General features: G+C 42.1%; 1 protein-coding gene across 14 annotated transcripts in view; it reads right to left on the bottom strand.

Moving 5' to 3' along the window:
* Positions 1 to 696: 696 nt before the first annotated feature.
* The window catches only part of LOC147338995 (uncharacterized), a 137685-nt gene continuing 115712 nt past the window's right edge, over positions 697 to 22669 (bottom strand). For 12 of the 14 annotated variants that reach the window (XR_015128608.1, XM_086287440.1, XM_086287474.1 and 9 more), the window contains one exon: positions 17832 to 17923. Coding sequence is in view for 1 of the 14 variants with exons in the window: in XM_086287524.1 (XP_086143650.1) it covers positions 17452 to 17496; positions 17833 to 17923 (136 nt within the window). In the remaining 13 variants the exon portion in view is untranslated. Of the gene's footprint in view, positions 1284 to 6630; positions 6713 to 17323; positions 17497 to 17831; positions 17924 to 22669 lie in introns of those variants that run through there. The other 2 variants (XM_086287446.1, XM_086287524.1) reach the window with 2 other exon arrangements.

The raw sequence follows: 22669 nt of genomic DNA, 5'->3' as shown, positions 1-22669 counted from the left end.
AAGAACTGATGATGTCCTCTTGGTGTAAAGCAGGAGTGAAACCTTCCATATTGCCAGTGAGTGAAAATCTTACCAAGGAAAATCTATTCGAGCTCACGCTGCATCCTCAATGATGCTCTCTGACAAATCAAAGGAAAGATGGACACAATCGGTTTGGAATGACTGAGCGGTGCAGGACTACGGTAGAAGATTCAGTTTTGGTGGGTGAAGGTTTTTTTGTTGTTTTTTTTTTAAAGAGGGTGTTTTAATACTTTTATAGTAATGAAATTACCTTTAAACAGACTAACTTTTTTAAAGAGCGTTATTTATTTTTTAATTTTGGTGAAGCCAACTTAAATATTACCATTGAAACAAAAATATTTGCTAACAGAAGCAAATGGTGAGAAATTTAAGTGTTGCGGCATCGAGTGATGTTTTTACTGGTCCATTGTCTTATCCCTAACCAGCACTTTGTGTATACTGTACTACCATGCTTGGTCTAGATCCCTGTGGACTGCATGGCTACTAACAGCTCATCCACTATTGCTTAGGGGTTATATTTTATTCTAGAAGAAAGACTTTATACTGTCAAACTCAGACATCCCATGTGATTGAAGGCCGATGGGCATGGAACTCTCAGAGCTGCCCTCAAAGCTGCAACAATGCCTGCTTGTGGTGGGTGGAGTGGAAGAACAAAGGCAGACTTGTTACGGTTTAGATGCCTTTATTATTCTTTTATTTGGATGCAATTTCTTGTCTATCTGGGTACACTCATTAAGATTTTGGAGTTTGGCTTGTGGGTCTATTGCTCTAGGAGAAGATGCTTTTTGTGACTCCAAACAAAAGTGCTACACTTTTATAGAAAACAGTGTAAAGAAACTTAACCATGAAATATAGATTATTATTACTTTAAGCCAATAATTTGTTCAACTTAACAACACGAAAAATGTCATTCAGGACATTCTGACTAGGAAAGGAAAGAAACACATCAAACATTATAAACATTTATATTCCACCTTTATAGTCTGGTATTACAGAATTGTTGAACTATTTACTTTAAATAGGTAGTGTATACGATTGAAAAAAAAAATCATTAAGATGTTAAAGGCCCCTCACATTGGAGTGATGCAGTCTGTCCATTTCAAGAATTGCCTTCTTAAGGGTGAAGTAACTTCAAGGACAAGCTCTTCAGCTGAACCTCCATCCAGCTGCCATGACTGCTGGCTGCTGGATGGACAAATGCTGGCAAAGGTTTTCGCAGTGATGCTCCTCCTCCCTCGGCTCTCTGCTCTGCTAACCGAAAACTGCAAAAGCACAAGAAAGAGACATACATATACAATCAGACTTCTCATTAAGGATCCAGTGTTTTCAGAGCCTGAACTGTATTTCTCCCTCAAAAATACGGAGTCCTGGCTTCTGCTGCTTCACTTTTTTTTTTAGTCTTACCAAAATAAATGACCCAACTGTGAGAGTACCTCATCATTAAAAGAGGCAAAAATTCTCAAGTGTTAAATGCTCAGCTACATAAAACTTCTTTCAGCTACTTCCTTGTCACAGTAACTCACATGTTTGATTTTATACAGATGTTTGTGCCAGGTAACCTCCCTGACACAGCTCTTCCATGGATTTTTGTCTCCTTCGGGTCTCAAACCAGAGATCTTTTGAATGTGTGAACCACTACTCTGTGGAGAGTTACTCAGGAACATAACAAGGGCGTTATTTTTTAAATTATTATTGCATGACAATGAATCATCCTGTAGTAGATACGCAAACAATCTGTGTACCCTTCTCTTTGTGTTGATTCATGCTCAACCATCCAGGCAAGGAAATCCAAAGAGTTGTTCATCCAGACGTAGCGTTTTCTGAAAACGCTACGTCTAGATGAACAGAATCAACCCTTCTGTTTGTTTCACGCCAAATGATACTTCATATGCATTACTAAGCTCTGCCAGTCACGTCTTTTTAAGCCTGTCACTTGCACAAATCTTATTCTCAAGTGACCCAGCAGCACAGCACGTAAGCCTCCAGCAGGTGCTGTGTCACCGAGGCCTGGTCGATATACAGTAGCTGAAGGGAGAAAACATTGACTGTCAGCTGACTAAATTACAAGAGCTAACATCCGTCTGTAACAATGCTGTCCAAATCCCCAATCAGCAATCACTTGTTATGGTTCTTTTTGTGTCAAAACACTCCCTCATTACACGACTGGACAAAAAGGTTGATGGCTTTCTCATTTGTAAAACAGGTCTCTAACCAGATGGAAATTCTAACCAAATGCAAATTTGCTCTGCTTATTCTGGCCAAGTTTCGACAGCGTCCCAATCCCTCTTAAGCTTCTTGTTGACCGCGTCTGCCAACTTTGTGTACACAATTGGCTCCTCAGCTATCCCAACTGCATTGTTAATGTCTGCCCTTTTGTACTGCTCAATTCCACCAGAATAAACAGAATCGCACGTGCAAAATTATTTTCCAACACAGATAATTAGCTGAAGAAACAATCCCGACTATGAATAATAACGTGCCTCGGTAACATTATAACTTTTAAGCATGGGAAAAGGAGGAATTTGAATGCCAAGGGAAATGAGCTTATCAAATAAAGCTTGAAAATGTGCAGTGAATGAAATGAGTCAATCATTTTAATGTGAGATGGGAGCCCTGAGGAGAATAAATAAGCAATCGTCACATCACGCAGGGAGAACAAATGAGCATGGTACACAATTAGGCAGGGTCACATTCTGCTAGAGCTGTGAGCGTGGGATGGGCTAATGAGCTGTGTGAGGGAGTGTGTGTCTGTCTGTTTGTGTGAATGTGAAGAGAAAGAAGAAGCAGGAGATGAAATACTAAAAATAAATAAATAAAAATGTTGATGCACAGCGCTCAAAATTCTGATGTGCACACCAAGACAGCCAGACACAAGCGGCAAGTCAGGGGAAAGACAAAGTTGACTTGGCATCTGGGCAAAGTAGATGTGCAGGTAGACAGAGCAATGGGCAGGTACAGCAGCCAAACAGACAAAAAGAAGAGAAGTGCCTCAGAAGGACCACAGCGCGCCTTTCAAAGGCGACTCATAGTTATTAACTATTCAATCACATAAAGGAGAGCTGAAGGCGTGAAAGGTTGCGGACCGAAGCACTTTTGCTTCAGTGCATTAAGAGCCTGGTCCAGCACTCGGGCTGCGTGAAAGAGAAATAGATTGCCTCCCAGGAAGATGACTGCTCAAAGGAGCTGGATTTTTCTCCTTAATAACAGCAATCTGCTGTGAAAATCTAATCCCAAGTACCATTTACACTGAATCTAGATAACTTCTGCTCGAAAAGCGCACAATATGAATTTTTCATTCCCTGATATACAAATAAACAGAACAAGCCCCCCATCAATCAGGGGACGCTCTCAAAGTAAGTGAACTGGAATAGCAAATTGTTAATGAATACCGCGCTGCTAGAAATGCACATTTTAAAATAGCACTGCGAGTACATTGTACTGTGCTGAAATGAAAATGCAACTCTTCTAAAGAGTGTAAAACACATTTGATTGTACAGAAATGGGGGGTACGTGACCTTTCTGGTCATAAAAACAGAAAATCTTAAGTGAAATTCTTGCAGTGTTGATAACCATATACAAAAAACAAGCCAAGCGTGGATACTGTCCCTCAATTGAAGTAATAGCTCCGTCTCTGCCATTAAAGTCAGATATGGATGCACCCTTTACCCCCCCCCCCCTTCCTCTCCTCCTCGCTGGCCTAATTCCCCCTCCTCAGTGGTGGATAAGAGGGATCAGAAATGCATCCATATGCATGGCAAACTATCTGTAGAGGGGATGTTAGGTCTCAGCCTGGCCAGCTTTCTGAAAGTACTGGTAATGACACTTAATGAAAGCTAGGGAGCTGGAGTATGAGAGGGAAAGCCTTTCACCAGCCCCCCACCCTGCATCCAGACCAGGCCTTCAGACGCCATAAATAAACAAACATGCTGCGTGAGAATAGATGTGCTATTTTCCCAGCTTCTCCCATGCCATTCCATCCCTTATTTATCTATGTATTATTATTCCCTGTATTTCTGCTTCGCTTTTAAGACCAGCTCTGTAATCCCGGCTCCCCGCAGGCATTCTGAATGGCCCGAAACATTAGCTGGACGTTGCTCCAGTAACCCCGCAGCCCCTAATGGGCTCAGTTTTGCATTTGTACTCTCCTGCTCTCCACAAATACGCACAAATGCACAGCTGTCCAACCTAAACTCAGTCAAGGTTCTGATGTGTCATACATCTCCTCACATTACTAATCACTCTACTTACTCTACCTTCCCTAATGGATTGGCAAAAACCCCCTTCTAGCCCTAGTTAAGCTGTCATCTTTTTAATTGTACTAGATGGCATTCAAAGTAGTGCTTGTGGCTCATGTGATACATTTGATATGGAGGAGTGGAGAAGAGATGGATAGAGAGGGCACTCTGCAGTGATGCCCGTGTAGAGGAGGGCGGTGGGGTTCAAAGTAAACACAAGGAATGAAGGGATAGAGAGGCTCTTCTTAGCACAAGCCCCTAATCAGTACAGTCAACACATAGCAGATTGGGTTCACATCTTTCTCCCCTCCCTCTGTCCTTCCATCACCAAAAACGTATCCCCTGAATCAGCCCCAATTTCCCTGCTTTCAATTTGAGAGGATGTCAGATAAGAATGTGTTGCAGGCAAATACCGGGCAACACAGACCTGGCTTACTTTGAAGCAAGGTGATATTGGTTGAGAAAAATGAAATGAGGCTTCATCTGGGAGATACCATTCCAGCACCAAATAACTATTTCCCAAGCAACACATAAAATTCATATTATATTTAGGGAATAACCCAAGTTTCCATGGTGATAGCTGAGTGACATGTTTACTTAAAGCCTCCTATGGGGTCCTGGGGAACACTAAGAGCGACCAACACTCATCTGTCTGTCTGGCAAAGGAGAGAATGTCCTTGGGTTAGTTGTGGGGGAAAAGTTTGCCAACTCTGGAGGCTCAAACTGCATCAGGAATGTGAGACCTCTTCCGCCGCCTTTCCATGTCCTCTGATCACCACCTGTCCCTTTGCCACTCTTAACATTTCCCAGCTACAAATGTGTCTTCAGTGTTAACAAGCTTTAGCCATCAGTCAAGGCTGGGCCACACAAGTGAGGTGCACACAAAGTGGGTAGAGGGGTAGATTAGTGGAGTGGGGGGAGTGCTAAACATGGCTGTATGTAAAGGAGAGCCCCCGCTCTGAGACGGAGACAGAAATATGCTGGGGCTGCATTAGCAGCAGGACCCAGAGGCACCACCCATGGGGGAGGCAGACTTCAAACACTGTTGTGCAGGCTGTTCTGGGCTCTCGGGCTGCTGATTTCACAGCCGGGAAAAACACAGACCATTAGTCACACCAACACACTGAGGCCTATGCTAATCCCAGAACAAGAAAAAATCAACATGACAGCCAATAAAATCTGGGGAGTTATACAGCATCTTTGTTTTTCAGTTTGTGTGATGTGCTGGTGAGTGTTTCTATTGACCCACGTTTCAGATGAGCCACTCCAGGAACACTCGTGCTCCATCTGAAAGCTTGCTTCTTTGTCACTGACACCGTCTCTGGAGTCAACCGGAGCAAAAGCAGAGAGGGGCTTGTATAGATTTGCTGCCCCTCATTTTGAAGAGAAATGGGGTCTTTGCAAGGAGTATCATTTTCAGCCGGTCGTGGGCCGTCTCACATTTGAGTTTGCAATGTCTTGGTTGTCAGCTCAGAGAGAGGATGTAGAGGAAAGGAAGCACACTAACTTGCGGAGGGATATTCTGGCAGGGGTGGTGCTCGGACAACCATACCAACAACTTTTGCTCAAGTTTTTAATGGAAAACACTAAAAGGTCTTGTTTGTCGGTGAAGCAAATCAGGTGTCAGCTGATATCATGCTGCTGAACTCTATTTACTGCAATACCTGTTATATAGAGTATCAGCTAAAGTGTAGCTCAACACCAGGCTCACCGTATGACCTCTTCTGATTTATTTCTGTTTCACATACTGAAGCTGCAATATCTGGCGTAAAAAGGCTATGTAAGGTAGTTCGATTAAGTGTTTACTTTATATGCTCGTAGTTACCGATCCTTCACAGCTTAAGCCAAATCAAAATCACCTCTTTTTCTTTACATCTATATCAAATTTAAACCCAGTAAGAATAGACTGTTATGTAGATACCATATTGACCCAACTGTTTAATGCTTTATGGGGGAGGGAGTGAAAAGTGGAGCTGGCCTTCATTTCTAGAGAAAGTTCACATTTTATATAATGTCAGAAGTTTCCAAGACAAAATAAGTACAATTATTCAGAAGTATTGGAATTAAAAAAAAAAAAGAACAAAAAGAAAAAAAACCCAATGAGATTTCAAACTGGGGCCTTTCTTCTGTGAAGTTTGCATGGATTCTCTCTAGGGACCCAGGCTTTCTCCTGCATTTCAAAGGAAGCTTAGGTTAATTGGTGATTCTAAATTGGCCATAGGTGTGAGTGTGAATGGTCATCTGTTGGCCCTGCTACAGAATGGAAACCTCTTCAGGTTGTCGCCGACCTCTTGCCTTGCGGCAACTAGGATGAGCTCCAGCCTCCTGCGACCCTGAATTTGATAAGCAGAAGGAAACAGATGGATAGATGTACCTAGGTCTTCTCCTCTGCTGTCTTCTCATTGAGCGTAGCTTTGACCTCAATTTGCCGATTCCCCGCCCTCTTGCAGGTGAACCTGTAAACACAAAGAAAAAGGTGCACTGATTTTCTGTTTCAACTGAGAATAAACCACATAAATATAACTTTCCTATCTCTACTTTCTCTCTCTTGGCGTAGACTAGTTCTTTGCTCCTTTAGTTTCAGTGCCAGCTTTTCATTTGTTTGCCTGCAGCAACGTTGGGATGCGATAAAATGTGCATTAGCTATTGTTGGGATAAAAACCAATTACTACGAAAGTTCAGAAAGATCTTAAGAGTAGGAGTGTTTAATAAAGAAGACTTGGTTAAATTTCAGGACTGACTGGGTGACAGTGGAAAGCTTCTTGTGGACACGAGAACAGTCTAATGCAACACAAAACCTCTACCTTGTACTGGGACTGAGACAGAGGAAGCGAGAGATGGGGAGTAAAGGACAAAGGCAGTAGGAGGCAAGTAAAATATAAAAATCCCAAGGAGCTGTTTGAATAGCAGTGATGCTGCTCTGCAGTACCCTTGGTTTTTTTTTTTGGTTTTTTTCCCCAGACTCAAGCCTGTGAAGTCTTATAAATAAGGCACAAAGAGGCACAAAGGAGCATTTAGAAAAACTGGTTATGATGTGGACTGAGAAGACCTACAGTGATAAGAGTGACATTAAGGGCATAGCTGAGTCTGGGAGATGCTATCATTACCTTTATTAAAATGACACACAACTCCCACACTGCCAGCAGTGCAGCAACCAGACCTGGCCTGGTAGCTGCACTGCATGTTTAAAACTGCAAGACCCAAATCAATGCGAGAGAATAATGAATAAAAATTATCAACAAAAAACTAGTACAGCAACAGACTTTAACTGAGTGCAAGTGTCATGTTTTTATAGCAGGATTAACAAGAGAATGCTGGTATACAAAATAAACTAACATTAGTAGTAATTTGGTGTTGTGCACAGGGAACACAATGAAGCACGAGCATGTCTCAAGGGCCATCAACTCTTTAATGCTTTTGCACCAACACACTGACTCCTTTAGCACACGGATAATAACCATTTTTAAAGTAATGTTAATACTTCTTTATTATTTTAAACTGATATATACACAGCTATTTTTTTTTTTTAATCTGCAAACCCAGGGCGTGGAGCTCGACTGAGTTTTCCAAGGTTTCAGAAAGAAGGATCCTGTCCGAGTTACCGTCAATACTGGACAATCCCTCTCCACCATCTCTCTCATGTTGCACAGCACCTTAAACAAAAGAACTCATTTAACCACAATGCATCACAGAACGCCACGAGAAATCACTCGTATTCTGATTGAATCTGATTAATGAATGTCACACATTAGTTGGCATTTTAAACTATGATCCTAGTTTTGACTTCCTTTAAAGACTTCTTTTGTTATAATAGCCTTTAATAGACTTTAAGGCAAAAATCTATCCACAGCCTGTCAGTAGCCATCCTGATGTGTCACTCATTTGCCGAGCTTCAGCCTCCGCATCATCATCTCCTGCTATTCAGAGAGTCAGTGGCTGTGAGCACACCAGCGCCATCACAATGACCTTTCCACAAGCCCAGGGAGCACGCAAAGCAGAGGAAAGGCAATAAAAGTAATGAAAGAAGCAAAGGCAATTAAAGTGGTATGTGTGAGGGGAGCGTGGCGGAGATGAGCCTAACTGGAGGCGGGCCTGGAATCAACTACAGCTCTATATCCCCCGTAATCCCTATGTGATCGCAGAGCAACCCTGGTGTGCTCCCAGTCTGATCATCCTCTTGCAGCATTCACCAGCTAATCCGTGAAAAAGGACAGCCGTGCACATACACGCCACATGCACACACATTAAAGTCACAACATGTATGCACATACCATTGACGTAACTGTTACAGTCTGACACAATATGCACTAAACAAAGTAAGGAAGCTGTTAAAAATATATTACCCAAACACACACACACACACACACACACACACACACACACACACACACACACACACACACACACACACACACACACACACACGTTTAGTTGTACTGTAGAAAATGAGTTGCTCTCTCTCCCGCCCTCTGCGGCACAGTGCTTCCTCACGGCCAGTGAGAATCATTAATGCCCTTCCTCTGATGCTGCCACACAACCAACAGCAATTATTTCTAAAAGCAAAAAGTGAAAACAGCTAACACACAAATGTACACAGCACATAATCATTATTTTGTTGTTGTTGTTGTTGTTGGGCTGGCTGTGTGGGGTTGACGAGGTGGCAGAAGCTTGGACTTAATTTTCTCTAACGGAGTTTACTGACCGCAAAATGACAAGGATGCTTTTGCTAAACTAATTAAGAGGCTGCAGAGCTGCTTTTACCATGTGACATTTACAGCACTTAAGGAAGCTGACGCCAGGCCTTCCAGATAAGCCGGAGATGTGCTCCTGGCTCAGGACTCGGCACACACACACACACACACACACACACACACACACACACACACACACACACACACACACACACACACACGTGGAGGAAATAAAATACATGCGTCTAAAATCATGCATGGAGTCACCAACATGGATATAAAGAATGGCACTGAAGAGCAAAGAGCAAGTAACAATGTGTACAACAAAAAAAAAGTCCAGACCAAAACAAATATAAAACTAACAAAGCAAATACAAATGCAGCACTGAGGTCTCCGGTGGACTGAAACCATGCGCTCTTCAGCTGTTAATGTGGGGGGGGGAAAAACCATTTAATACTACTGCTCATTTACGCCTTGAGCCCAGAAAAAGACCTCATTATCTTATCAGCTTTAGGAATACACAGAAGGGCAAAGCTACGATTCTCCCCTTTTCTTGACAACAGAATCTGATCTTGCCTGCAGTGTACAATTAGTGAACAGAGTGACCTGTGGAGGCCTACTTGAAACAGGCTGTGCGGTCCGCGCTAATGACCAAAATGCTCTGCAAGGGGCTGGCATCGTGCCCCTCCATCAGCTCTGGCCATCTTAAAAAGATACCGCTGTTGAGAGAAACGAGACGAGACTCCTTTTCTTTGCTATTATAAAGCACTCACATCATTGCTGTGCTTGGGGCTCGTAGGGCACTGGCAGCTCAAGGTGCTGCTTAAAGAAGGGAGAGCTGGTGTGTAACTAGACCTGATCAGTATCAGCTGTGGTCCTGGCTGCTTGGATGCTGAGAGCAGTTCTGGGCGAGTGCGATTGCTCTGAATCGTCATGTTAGAGTCAGCTGGTGGTCTGTATTTTGATCACCTCTTTAGTTTTAAGCTAGCCCTCTCCTGCTGGCCTTCGCTCTCAGCTGGAAAATCCTTTGCTGCAGATGAGACGTAACACGGGGAAGACTCGACACCCCACGATTCTTCTCTGCCTCTCACTCAGACAGGCCAATTTATAAGGTACATCTTAAACTCCAATGCAATCACACAACAGCTTCCGCATTAATTTTACTAAGCCAAGGTGAATATGGTTACCACATGAAAGGTTTATTCATTTTAAGCTCCAGTGTATGAATAGAATAGAATATTGTCATTGCACATGTACAACAAAAATATGGGTGCTCCATGCCAACTGTGCAGGAATAAATTATAAATAATAAAACTGCAGGAATAGATAACAAACAGGAAAAATAGAAATAGAGGAATATATACAAAACTAGAGAAAGGCAGGGTATCCAAAAGTTGTTCTAGATTTCTCAAAATTAAGCCTGTCTTGAAATTATAAAAGCCATTCTCCAAGCAGAGAATGACTAAGATAAGCAGACTCAAAATTGGGTTTGTCTCTTCCTAAATTGGATCATTTGATTTAAAAAAAGAAAAAAAGAAAAAAACAAACAAACAAAAAAAAAAAAAACCTGGAACAAAAGGAAAGATTTACATTTTCAGAGGTACATTTTTGTGGCTCTGCTTTGTACCTTTGCTTGCAGCTGAACCATACCAACCTCTGGATGGCACTCTGCAGCTCTATGACACACTCCCGGAGACTTCTTACATTCCTCTACCAGCTACAGAAAGAGATAATGGATGGCTGTCAGTTACGCACCTCTGTCCTCATCTCCCCTAATCAGCTCTCTCATCTCATGGAGCCAGAATCCCGGAGTTTCACAAAGGACTAAGTTTTACAGTCACGTTCCATCTTAACTCTGTGGCGAACATTTTAAGCGCATAGGTGGGCAGATGAAAGATACCCCTTATATGCATGAAAGAGATCAAATTGGGATTAAGGAGATTAATTTCTGATGGTAATTGAGAGAAAAACTTTTTCATCAGATTTATCCAACTTTCCAAAAGATGTCAAATGTGGTGTGATTTAATTTGCTAACAGATGAATGGTTGGTAAATTGCTGTGCTTCAGGCTTGTGTCCCTTTGGTTGGTGTTAAATCATATATCGTCAAATTTCATGACTTCAGAAAATCTGACTCATTTCTCTTGGCTTCCTCTGGGGTTAAAAAATAATTACTAGTTTTGAAACACAAATTCAGACTGAAACTAATTCAATTTGGGAGCATGGCTGGAGGGTGACTGTGAGTGGTGTATAAATGGTTCTAGCTAGGCTTCAATCAGAAGACGAGCATGGGGAAACAATCCCCCTTCAGAGATCACAAAACGACCTTGGAAATCAAACAGTGCAGACACTCGGATGCGACCGTATGGCTCGCCATATGGTGAACGTCATCAATGGATAAACACATAAATACAGACAACATTGTTTGTCACAAAAGTGGTAAATTGTCAGGACTGTCTCTTTATGTTTGCAAGCAATTAGATTCACAGATGGCGTTGGAGTTGGGACGTTGTCTGAAGCTGCGATTTGCTGCCAATACTGCAACAAGATCAGCTAAGTCATGTTACTGCAAAGTGGAAGTGAAGTAGCAGTCCACATAAAGTTACAGAGCAGGCCGACAAGCGCTGAGGCGTATAGTGTGTAAAAGTCAACAATGCTCTGAGTTCGGAACATTCTCTGCCATCAACATCAGCGCAAAAACTGTAAGCCAGGAGCTTCACGGCAGACTTTTCCATGGCTGAGGAGCTCCTCTATGTGTAATAAGTATATCCAGTTCTTTTGTCCATATAGTGCTTATCCTGTACCATTGAAGCCTCATATTGTTCCAGTAAACAGACACTACATGCAAATCAAACAGCTCAATTCCAAATCATTTAGTTTTTAACTTAAAATAAAAGAACAGGCCATGAACCTGCTTTTTAATTAGATGTCAAGTTTTTTTTTTTTTTTTTAAATAAAAATGTTTAACTCTTAAACAGCTAATGAAATATTTCTGGCAAACCCCTTTAAATAATGTCTGCATTTCAATTATGTCTTGGTTGTTTGATTTAAAAATACTACGGTACTCTTAAGTCCTAGTAGATGTACCAATGGCAGGAATTTTAAAATCCTGTGTCGCTTCATTCTGAAGTCATTACATTCATAAGACTTTCAGAAAACTTGACCTATGATGTTAAGGTTGAGGTCATTGAGATTCACACTCCTCTGAGACTTAGTAGATAGACCTATTGTCCTAGATGACTTGCTTCTCAGGTTATCACAAACTTGGGTGTCCATGCTGCCTCCCTGCTCACTGGATGCGATTTGCTTCCCACATGTCGCACCAAAGCTGACGGCTGGATAACTTTGGAGGGGCTCCAAATGCCTAGTTAACGTGTTATTACCAGGTCATACGTTAATCGATGGTATCCTGCACGGTCATTGTTTTTTTGCCTGGAAGTTGAGAAAAGTTTATTTCGGTTCCTCAAATCAAATCAAATCAAATCAAATCACTTTTTATTGTCACATCACATGTGCAGGCACACTGGCACAGCACATGCGAGTGAAATTCTTGTGTGCGAGCCCCACAAGCAACAGAGATGTGCAAACACAACAACACAAACGAGCAAAATACAAGAATGGCCAACCTGAAACTAATAAATATATGTACAATATATAATAGTGTATGCATTTCTGGATGTGTATACTAAATATTTTCCTACGTGTGTGTGTGTGTGTGTGTGTGTGTGTGTGTGTGTGTGTGTGTGTGTGTGTGTACACATTTTTACAAATTAAATAGTAAAAAAATAAAATAAAGTAATAATAATAATAATAATAATAAAATATATAAAATATACAGAGTTGAATATGTGCAAAACAAGTGGCATTTATATACAGTGTGGAGTGCATAATGTTGAAGTTCCAGTAGTGAAGCTGAGGTGTCTATGACGTGTTCAGCAGTCTGATGGCCTGGTGGAAGAAGCTGTCTCTCAGTCTGCTGGTACGGGACCGGATGCTGCAGAACCTCCTTCCTGATGGAAGTAGTCTGAACAGTTTATGGCTGGGGTGACTGGAGTCCTTGATGATCCTCCCCGCTTTCCTCAGGCACCGCTTCCTGTAGATGTCTTGGAGGGAGGGAAGCTCACCTCCAATTATCCGTTCAGAGCACCGCACTACTCGCTGGAGAGCTTTGCAGTTGTAGGCGGTGCTGTTGCCATACCAGGTGGTGATGCATCCAGTGAGGATGCTCTCAATGGCACAGCGATAGAAGGTCCTGAGGATGCGGGGGCTCATGCCGAATCTTTTCAGTCTCCTGAGAAAGAAGAGGCGCTGCTGCGCCTTCTTCACTGTTTTGTTTGTGTGTACTGACCACGTAAGATCCTCAGCCAGGTGTACGCCAAGGAACCGGAAGCTGCTCACTCTCTCCACAGCAGCGCCGTTGATGGTGATGGGGGTGTGTACTTCTCTGCACCTCCGGAAGTCCACTATCAACTCCTTTGTCTTTGCGACGTTGAGGGTGAGATGGTTGTCTTGACACCAGTGGGTCAGGGCGCTGACCTCCTCCCTGTAAGCCGTCTCATCACCGTTGGTGATAAGACCCACCACTGTAGTGTCGTCCGCACTGCTGCTCGCTTTATGTTGCTAACAGTTATTTCGCCTGCAGCCACGTAAAGTCACCAATGTCATTAACTTTCTTCTGTGGCTACTCGCCTCGTTGTTGTGACTTGGTTCCAGTTTGGATGCAGCTTTAGCAAACAAAAACTTCATAACTCCAGTAAGACAGCACATAAAGTCACTGTCTTCTTCATTTGTCCCTCTGTCCCATTTTAGTGATTATTCTGACCCGTTATTCCTGTTGCCTGGCTTGTTTTCAGTACATAAGTACATCCTTTAAATTTAGAAACAGCATTTGGATTAAAATGATTTAAAGTAATTGTGTACTGTATGTGGAAATATCACAAGGAACTGGAAAAAACTGGGGGGGGAAAATGCACACATTACTGAAAGGAAACCCAAAGCTAAACACCGCAAAGGAGGAGTGATTCAAATCCTCGGTTCAAAAGCCAATATTGCCACAATTAATGGAGCAGAAGAGGAAAAAGATTTAAATCCTGATAAGATTCAAGCAGATAAAACATGCACAGCCAAACCAACTGTGTGTTTACAGAGCAGTACACTGAGACACTTGCTTCAATCAATATATTGATGCTTTGTAATAGGCTCTAAATGACTCAGGCTCAAGACTGCTGGGCAGCAAACCTCACAGCTTCTGCTTCTGCACTTGATTTCGGCACAGACATAAAAGACTACCTGAAATTGCTTTGAAATACTAAACATTGTCAAACAGCAAATTACAAAAAAAAAAAAAAAGTTTGTTGACTCAAATTACAAAAATGCCAGTGGCAGAGTGGAAGTGTCAAAGACTGTCCCATAACACACTGCAAGTTGATTTGATTCCCATGAATGCCATACTGAACTGTGATTGGTTCTCTGTCAAACTGATGATACATTGATCCTTAACTGTCATGCACATAGGATGAGATTATTTGCTCAATCATTCAAAGTGTGTCTGACAAAGGTTCTCCATGATAGACTAGCAACATGTCCAGCCTGTACCCCACCTGTTGCCCTATGACAGTGGGTACAGGCTCCACCAATTAAGAAAATCGATGGATGAAAGGTTAACATTAAACATGTGCTATTTCCCTGCCTGAAGACAAACTTGAGTGTGTTCTAGTTGCTTAGGTATATTGTCTTTCACTGAAGTTTCTTTGTGCTTGGTCCCTAAAAAGGATACGACAAGATGCTTCTAATGTGAGCTTAATAAACATTGATTGCAGTGATCCCAGACTGTAAACACTAAACAGTATATGAAAGCAGCTGCACAGTTTATTTTGTTATACCAAAAGGAAGGTAGACAAACATTAGGACGTCTCCATTTTTATACACAGGAGATCAATATTTTCACTGGATAAGTACAAATGATCCCTGGGAATTAAATAAAACATCATTTCACCAGAACTGGAAATGCAAGCTGGAACCTGCACGTTCTGTGAGCCTTACTGGAAATTAATATGATGGAGCAAAAACATTTTAAGCAGGAATGTGACCATAACTCTTAGGGTTAGGGCAACAGCCATGTACACAAAAAAAACCTAAAGACAATAATTTCTTTTTAACAGTAAGCCCAACTTTACTCAATACTGACAAATCAAGATCTTAAAATTAACTTCGTTCACGCATCTCTTAATTGATTTCTTCTCTATTGAGCCCAACCACAGGAATTAAGTGCTGTAAGTATGTCGTGCATGGAACTAAATCAATACAGCGCAGTGTGTGTGTGTGTGTGCGTGTGACTGAAACAGACAATGTTTTAACATTTATTGAGTCTTTTTTAAATAACTCTGCCCATAATGATATTGTGTACCAGATGTGTGCTATTTTTTTGATGATCATGTGTCACCGGAGGCTGAATTAAAAAAGTATGTGCAAGTGCTCTGACCAGGATCTCTTCACCAGGTGAAGAAATGGATTAAATATAAGAGAGTATGCAAACTCAGTGGCCTCTCTCCCTCCAACACGAGGACCACAGAGACAATTTAGAGCCCTTAAAAACCCACAGAGACTAATTTTGAGGAAAAAGGCTAGTGAGCCTTCTGCAAAGCCCATTTCTGTTTTCAGCTTTACTTCTAGATTTCCTATCATTTAGCTATGGAGGAGTTTAGAAAGCACTTCTATCACAATATGCTGTGTCACTGACCGTGTACGCAAGTGTCAGGAGCTACTGGTGGTGAAGGATACTCTGGGAAAAGCCTGGAGCTTTTCCAATGCTCACCTCCCTGTCTTCCATTGACAAGCGAGGTGAAGTAACAGCTAATCGATGGCTAGTGAATTCCCTGTGCACCCCCCTCGCCGAGCTGATCAATATTACTGGCAATTAGAATCCCCTATCTGCATGGCTGCAGGGACCTTGGGGTGGCTCACCAGCCCACAAACACCCAATTTAGTCCTCAGCCTATCACTTAATTACTAAATCCTTCTTAATGCCTATTGGCAGGTGGCGAGCATACTCACAGCAGCCCCGGTCGGTGATTGAACACGAGACCTTTGGCAAGGTGCTGGTTAAGATGCTCGTGTCCCGCTTCAGCTGGACAGTTAAACATCTGATTTCACACGGGGCTTCCGACCCTAAATGATCCGCCTATTGAGTGACTGGCCCACACACATACATGGATGGTTTGGAATGGGATGAATGGTGGTGGTGGTGGGTGTGGGGGGAATGGGGAATATTATGAGTCACAGTGGTAGCACAACAGTCTGCCACAGATCCGTGAGATCCACAGCAGAAACCTCAAGTACTTTACAGTAAGATCATTTCCTCCTGTTTTTCTTACTAAGTAGGAATAAAATAAGATATAAATGAAATGTAATCTCAAGATAATACTGCATGAAATACAGCATACCTGCAGCTTCACAGTTAATGCCCTGGAGCTACTCAGTTGTCATAACTTCTGCCAGCTCCTCTTGTGGCTGCTGATGCTGACAACAAAGACCTCTCCCACCTGTCATGCAAATCCCTGTTTAGATGTACATCTACAAAAGAAATGTATACAAAAATTAATGTATAGAACCTTTCACTCAAACACATATCCTAGATAAACATTTGTCATTGCTGGAAACCTTTTCGTGGATAACACTTAAAAAGGTGGTTTCCAAAGTCTTTACAAAAAATTCACTGACCTGTTTTAAACAGACCCCCAACCTGGTGCATTTACCTTTTGAAATAATTCAGTATCTGTTTGACCACAGCTTCAGTGTCTTTATTTGCATATATATTTCTTTTTCCATGTGCACCATTGCATTGGGAGGATAGGCATATTTTGTATATACGAAGAATGCATTACCTAAAAAAGGCCCCAACTGAAACTCATGGGACATTTCCATGCCAGTGATCAGCTGGGGCATCACTCAGGTGAATGTTTCTCACAAAATATTAAAACCAGGGTTGGAGACAAGCTGAGTGGACACAAAACTTATCACTGTCATTCGCTTCCCTTATCCCCAAGTCTCCAGCTTCTAACATGATCAATCATCCTCTCTGTTTCAATGTCTTTGTCATTACTTTATTTGGGAGTTTAATAGCTTCTTTTAAAGAAAAACCTCTCCACTAAGACAGGATAGTAAGTTATTGATATAAATAAGTTACAGAAGATTCTAGAACAACATGAAATGTGATGTGTCACAACTGACCTAAACACATAAGCATACTGCCTTGGACCACTGCAGATTTGACACAAACTACTGGGAACTATATGACAACATTTTCTCAAACAGAAATGAGCTGCACTGCCTTTCCTGACCTGGGTCTTTGCAGGGGTCTTGTCTGAGCTTCTGTGCAAACCTCAGTGGGTTGACAGTAGAATATGTTGTGCCACTGTGTGTTGCATCAATGGAGTACTCCCAATCAGGCCTCTTTGCTTTTGCTACTGTGCATGCACAGCTCTTTTCTATAGAAACGCTACTGTCTTCAACAGATCCATGAGTCTGCTCCCTCATTCCATCCACTGCACTCCTGCGGAGGAAGTGAGAGGACATAATGAGTATAGTGTGTCAGAGTGCATGTGTGTGAGTTAATTGCTCAATTCATTTGGAGGTAAGGTGCCCAGTTGGTACCTGCCTCACTGGTTAGGCTATTGCTCCTTGTGCTAACCCTCTCATCTAGAACTGTTACCTCCATTTGACTGCACTGCCCCTTAACAGGACCTCTGCCTGCAGCCGATCCCCTTTTCTCTTTAAGGTGCCTGAGCAAATGTAACCTCTTACAATTTTTGAGGATAGAAAGTAGTTCGATAAGAAGCTCTTCTTTTTTTGGCAAATGTCAGTCTACCTGCCAGACAGCTGTCTTTACCTGAATCTGGACACTTCCACTCAGGTGGCCCTGCGTTTGCACGATGCGTACTCCACTGCTGGATGCCTTGAGCACACCTCTGGGGGAGAGCCTGCGTACACATGCACGCACACACACACACACACACACAAGGAGCTGTCACTTTCCTGTCACATAACCATGGAAATGGCCTGAGGTGAAGTGAGGACAGGTGCCCTGAGCTTTACAAATTCTCTTGAAGGACAGAGCAGAGGAGCGCCTTCCTTCTTCCACCCCCAAGCTATCTCCACACCTGCTGAACTGCACTCACTCAGTTACCTGCCCCTAATTTGGTATTTCCACAAAGATGACATATGTATCAGGCAGAGCAGGAAATGTCCTGGGCAGGGAGAGAACAGCTTTCTGACAGGTGTCACCTCCAATCTGCACAGGCCTGCTTCTGATGTGTTAACTATTCAATTAACCATCACATCACACTGAGTGGGTGCCAGCACCTAATTACCTATGAGACCCTTGCCTGTGAATGGGCTGAAATACGTGTGTGCGTGTGTGTGTATGACAGGTCACATATCATGTTACTGTTAACCACCTCATGATTCACATAGAATATATGTAGATTTTTTTTTACGTGTGTGTGTGTGTGTGTGTGTGTGTGTGTGTGTGTGTGTGTGTGTGTGTGTGTGTATATACTCCTTTCCATCCTTGGTTGCTTCCCAGCCTCATCATCGTTACACCTCTTAGCACCAACTAAATACTGCAAGAAAAGAGCCTTTTTGCTCAGAGTAAAATATGAGTGCAAACATTAAATGAAAATAAAAACAGTATCATTTAGCCCGTGTATTAAAATTACTCCTGTCGTGTGGCCCCTTCATCTCACACCATTAAAATAACGAGGTGTCACCGAGCTCTGCTTCCACAGCTCCGATGTTGACACCCATCAAGACAAATCTATATTTCATGGCCACTTACAGATGTATAAATAGCCAAATGAGGTGTGCTAACCATCTATAAAATGGCACTAAAAGGTTGCCAGAGGATGGCGAGTGTCATGAGGCAGTTGCGCTGGTAATCAATCTGAGGTGAGAGGAGAGGAAAGGGAAGAAGAGGAGAGGAATGGGCTGCACTGCATGGCTATGAGCAGAGGTGCAAGGCGGCGCAACAAGCAGGGCAGTAAATCACATCTGCACGGTACGCTCGCCCCACTGACACACAGCCACTTCAACTGACACGGGGCTTGCTCGACAGCCTGATGGATCACCACACTACACTCCATTAAAGGCAAACGGGCACGACGAGCACTGACACAACAAACAATTAGTCACTGCTGTGGGCATGGTCTTAAAATGCTGAGGGCCTTTCCCAGTGATGGGCACAAACCACCCTTATTTGGCATGGAAGAGCATTAAGTCCTTGTTATTGTAATACTAATAAAATAGAAGTGTTGGAATACGGTATAAAATGATAATTGATAATTATACAGTCATTCAAATGCTTTACAGTAGAAACAAAGAACTGGACTGTTAAAAGGAACTCTGAATATATGGATACTACAAAAGGAAACCAGACACAATATAGATATTACATCTATGGTACAGAGGATATGTTAAAGGAGGTACAGTGACAATAACTGCAATAATACAAACTTTGTCAGATTGGTAAACACAGTCACTGGCCACTTCATTAGTTACACCTTGCTGGTAGCAGGCTGGACCCACTTTTGCTTTCAGATATGCCCTAATCCTCACGGCACAGATTCAACTAGGTACTGGAAACATTGCTCAGACTTTAGTGAATCCATGATGCAAATTTCCTATTGGACACCGAAGGTGGTATATTGCACTGAGATCTGATGACTATGAAGGGCAATGTAGCACAGTGAACGCATTGTTATATTTATGAAATCAGTTTGAGATGATTTGAGGTTTATGACATGGCACATTATCCTGCTGGAAGCAGCTATTAGAAGATGGATAGATGATAATAAAAGGACAGACACGGTGAGCAGCAATACTCAGATAGGCTGTGGGGTTTGAACTATACTCAGTTGGTACTTAAGGACTTCAAGTCTTGCCAAGCAAATATCTCCCACAACATTACATGACCACAAACAACTTGAACTGTTGATACAAGGCAGGATGGATCCATGCTGGTGTCTCACCCAGCACCTGAATCTCACAGCAGAGAATGAAACTTATCAACCCAATCTTCTATTGCCCAACTTTGGTTAGCCCATTCAAATTGTAGCCACACTTTGTTTGTAGTTAACAAGAGTGTCACCCAGTGTGGTCTTCCGCTGCTGTAGCCCATCTACAATATTTAAAGGTTTGACATTCATAGATGCTCTTCTGCATTCCTTAGTTGTGACAAGTGGTTATTTGAGTTACTACTACAGCAGCTCGAAGCAGCCTGGCCATTCTCCTCCTATCTCTGACATCAACAAGGCATTTTCCCCCAGAGAAGTGCTGCTCACTCGCTATTTTCTCTTTTCACACCATTAAACTCAAGAGATGGTCGTGTGGGAAAATCCCAGCAGATGAGTACTTTCTGTAATACCCAGACCGTCTGGCTTCAACAACCACACCAAATGTTTAAAATCACTTAAATCATCTTTCTTTCCCATTCTGATGCTCAGTGTTGACCATGTCTACATGCCTAAATGCACAGAGTTGCAGCCATATGAGTGTCTGTGTTAATAAGCAATTGAAACAGGTACATTAGGTATATCCAGCACTCCTTGTTAAAAATCTTCTTTTATATTTTGTTATCATCACAACTGTTTAACTGTGTTGGATTCATATGAAAACAAAGGAACAATGTTTCAGTATTCTTAATAAGGTCTTGCATTTGACGGAGATATCCGGATACTCTTCTTACAAGAAGAGTCTGTTTATTAGGCTTGTAGGTTAGAAGAAAATGACTGTGAATGTAAGTATGTGAGAAGCTGCAGTTCCACACTTCAATCACAGATGGAGGTGAGCTCCAGATTAGACCTATAGCCACCTCGACCTTCTCTCCTACTGGTCTCTACTGGGTGCCAACACCCATTATTTATCAATCATCTTTCTCCCTTAGCATGACGTTCCACTTTAGACCATCCATGCGCTGAGATGATGCCTCCTCGTTGTCTCGCTACAGGCTTGTGTATGTGCAGATACTCCTACAGTAGATAAAGCCAGTGATGCATACAAATGTATGCACAGAAAACCTGCAGTTCAGTCTCCATCTCTCATATATTTTCAGCGCATGCAGTTTAAGTTGTCACTTATAAAAACATTGTTTTAAACTTTTTGTAGCTCAAAGTCTTTCTGTAATACATCTCCATACATGCATCTCCCATACTCTGAAGATACCCTCTGTTACACGAAGATATGAAAGACCACAGAAGACAACTAAAGCGGCTGATCATAGAATTATTTCCATGGTTAAGAAAACGTCACAACACAACCAAGTCAAGAACACTAGCAGAGGTAGGCATCACATTGTCAAGGTCTACAGAGATACAATGAAAACATCGAAAAGAACCTGACTAATAGGGATGGAAGGCAGGAGGAAGAAAGAAAAGCTGATACAATGTAGTATCACAATCTTTTTGCATGGCAATATTATATCAATACAGGGACACTAATTATAAATAATTTCTTACATAAATTGCAAATTACATCTTTTAGTAGTATCCATCTATCCACTTATCCTTTTCAGGGTTGCAGGGGGTGCTGGAGCCTATCCCAGCTGTCATAGGGCGAGAGCCGGGGCACACCCTTGACAGGTCGCCAGTCTGTCGCAGGGCTAACACACAGAGACAGACAACCATTCACGCTCACATTCACTCACGCATTCACACCTATGGGCAATTTGGATTAATCAATTAACCTATCCCCACAAGCTGCATGTCTTTGGACTGTGGGAGGAAGCTGGAGTACCCGGAGGGAACCCACGCAAACATGGGGAGAACATGCAAATACCTGATGGCGGAATTGAACTCAGGACCTTCTTGCTGTGCGGCAACAGTGCTAACCACCGTGCCGCCCAATCTTTTAGTAGTAGAATAATAAAATTCATGCAAGACAGAGGCACTTGATAAAGAAATTTTGAAAAAAAAAAAAAGCTGTCCATGTTTAAATCAAACATATGGACTTAGTTTGGAATTTTTAACCAAGAAAGGAACAACAGAGACAGATATGACACATGGGATTTACAATGAGTGTTGTACCAAAGTAAAACTAGGAATATTACGAAGATGAACACCCATCTCGTGCACCAATGTTAGACAGTAACATAAAGTTAAGCCAAGGAAGTAACACAAAGCATGGACATCACACTGTTTGGATTCATATGACTATAAACAGCTCATTATCTCAGAGGACTGGTGACTGCTGCCTGTTGCTGAAAATACCCATAACAGTGTTCCACATGTTTGTGTTAATTTAGGATGGACTCATTCGTAAAATAAACAGATCAGTCTGTCAAGCGCATAACAAACATACATGACAGCTTTTAATGACAGCTTTGTTCAGACTGACTGCTTAGCAACCTTTAGCAGCAATAAAAATGACTGAAGTGAGAGGAACTGACCGAGAACTTCATCCTTTCAGATAAAACAGACAGACAAAACTCACCTTTGGGGATATGCTTTGCAGCTGATGACATCAGAATATATCTCAATATGTTATTGCAATACTCAGCATATAACTAAATGCTTAAAATTACAATAACACTGTACTGTAAGTTAAATTTTGTGATGATATCATATCAATATGAAAAGAATGGATGAGGGGAAAAACTGCCCCTGATCCAAAGCTTACCACACCTGTCAAATCTGCTGGAGGTCATGTCATGGCCATTTATGATTGGGTCAATG

This window comes from Aulonocara sp. 'chitande type north' Nkhata Bay, linkage group LG1 (assembly GCF_057382095.1).
Source record: "Aulonocara sp. 'chitande type north' Nkhata Bay isolate Kocher_YH1m ecotype deep benthic linkage group LG1, A_spYH_male_GT1.1, whole genome shotgun sequence".
NCBI classification, from domain to species: domain Eukaryota; kingdom Metazoa; phylum Chordata; class Actinopteri; order Cichliformes; family Cichlidae; genus Aulonocara; species Aulonocara sp. 'chitande type north' Nkhata Bay.
The sequence above is the reverse complement of the archived record's forward strand: the minus strand, read 5'-3'. Positions and strand labels throughout refer to the sequence as shown.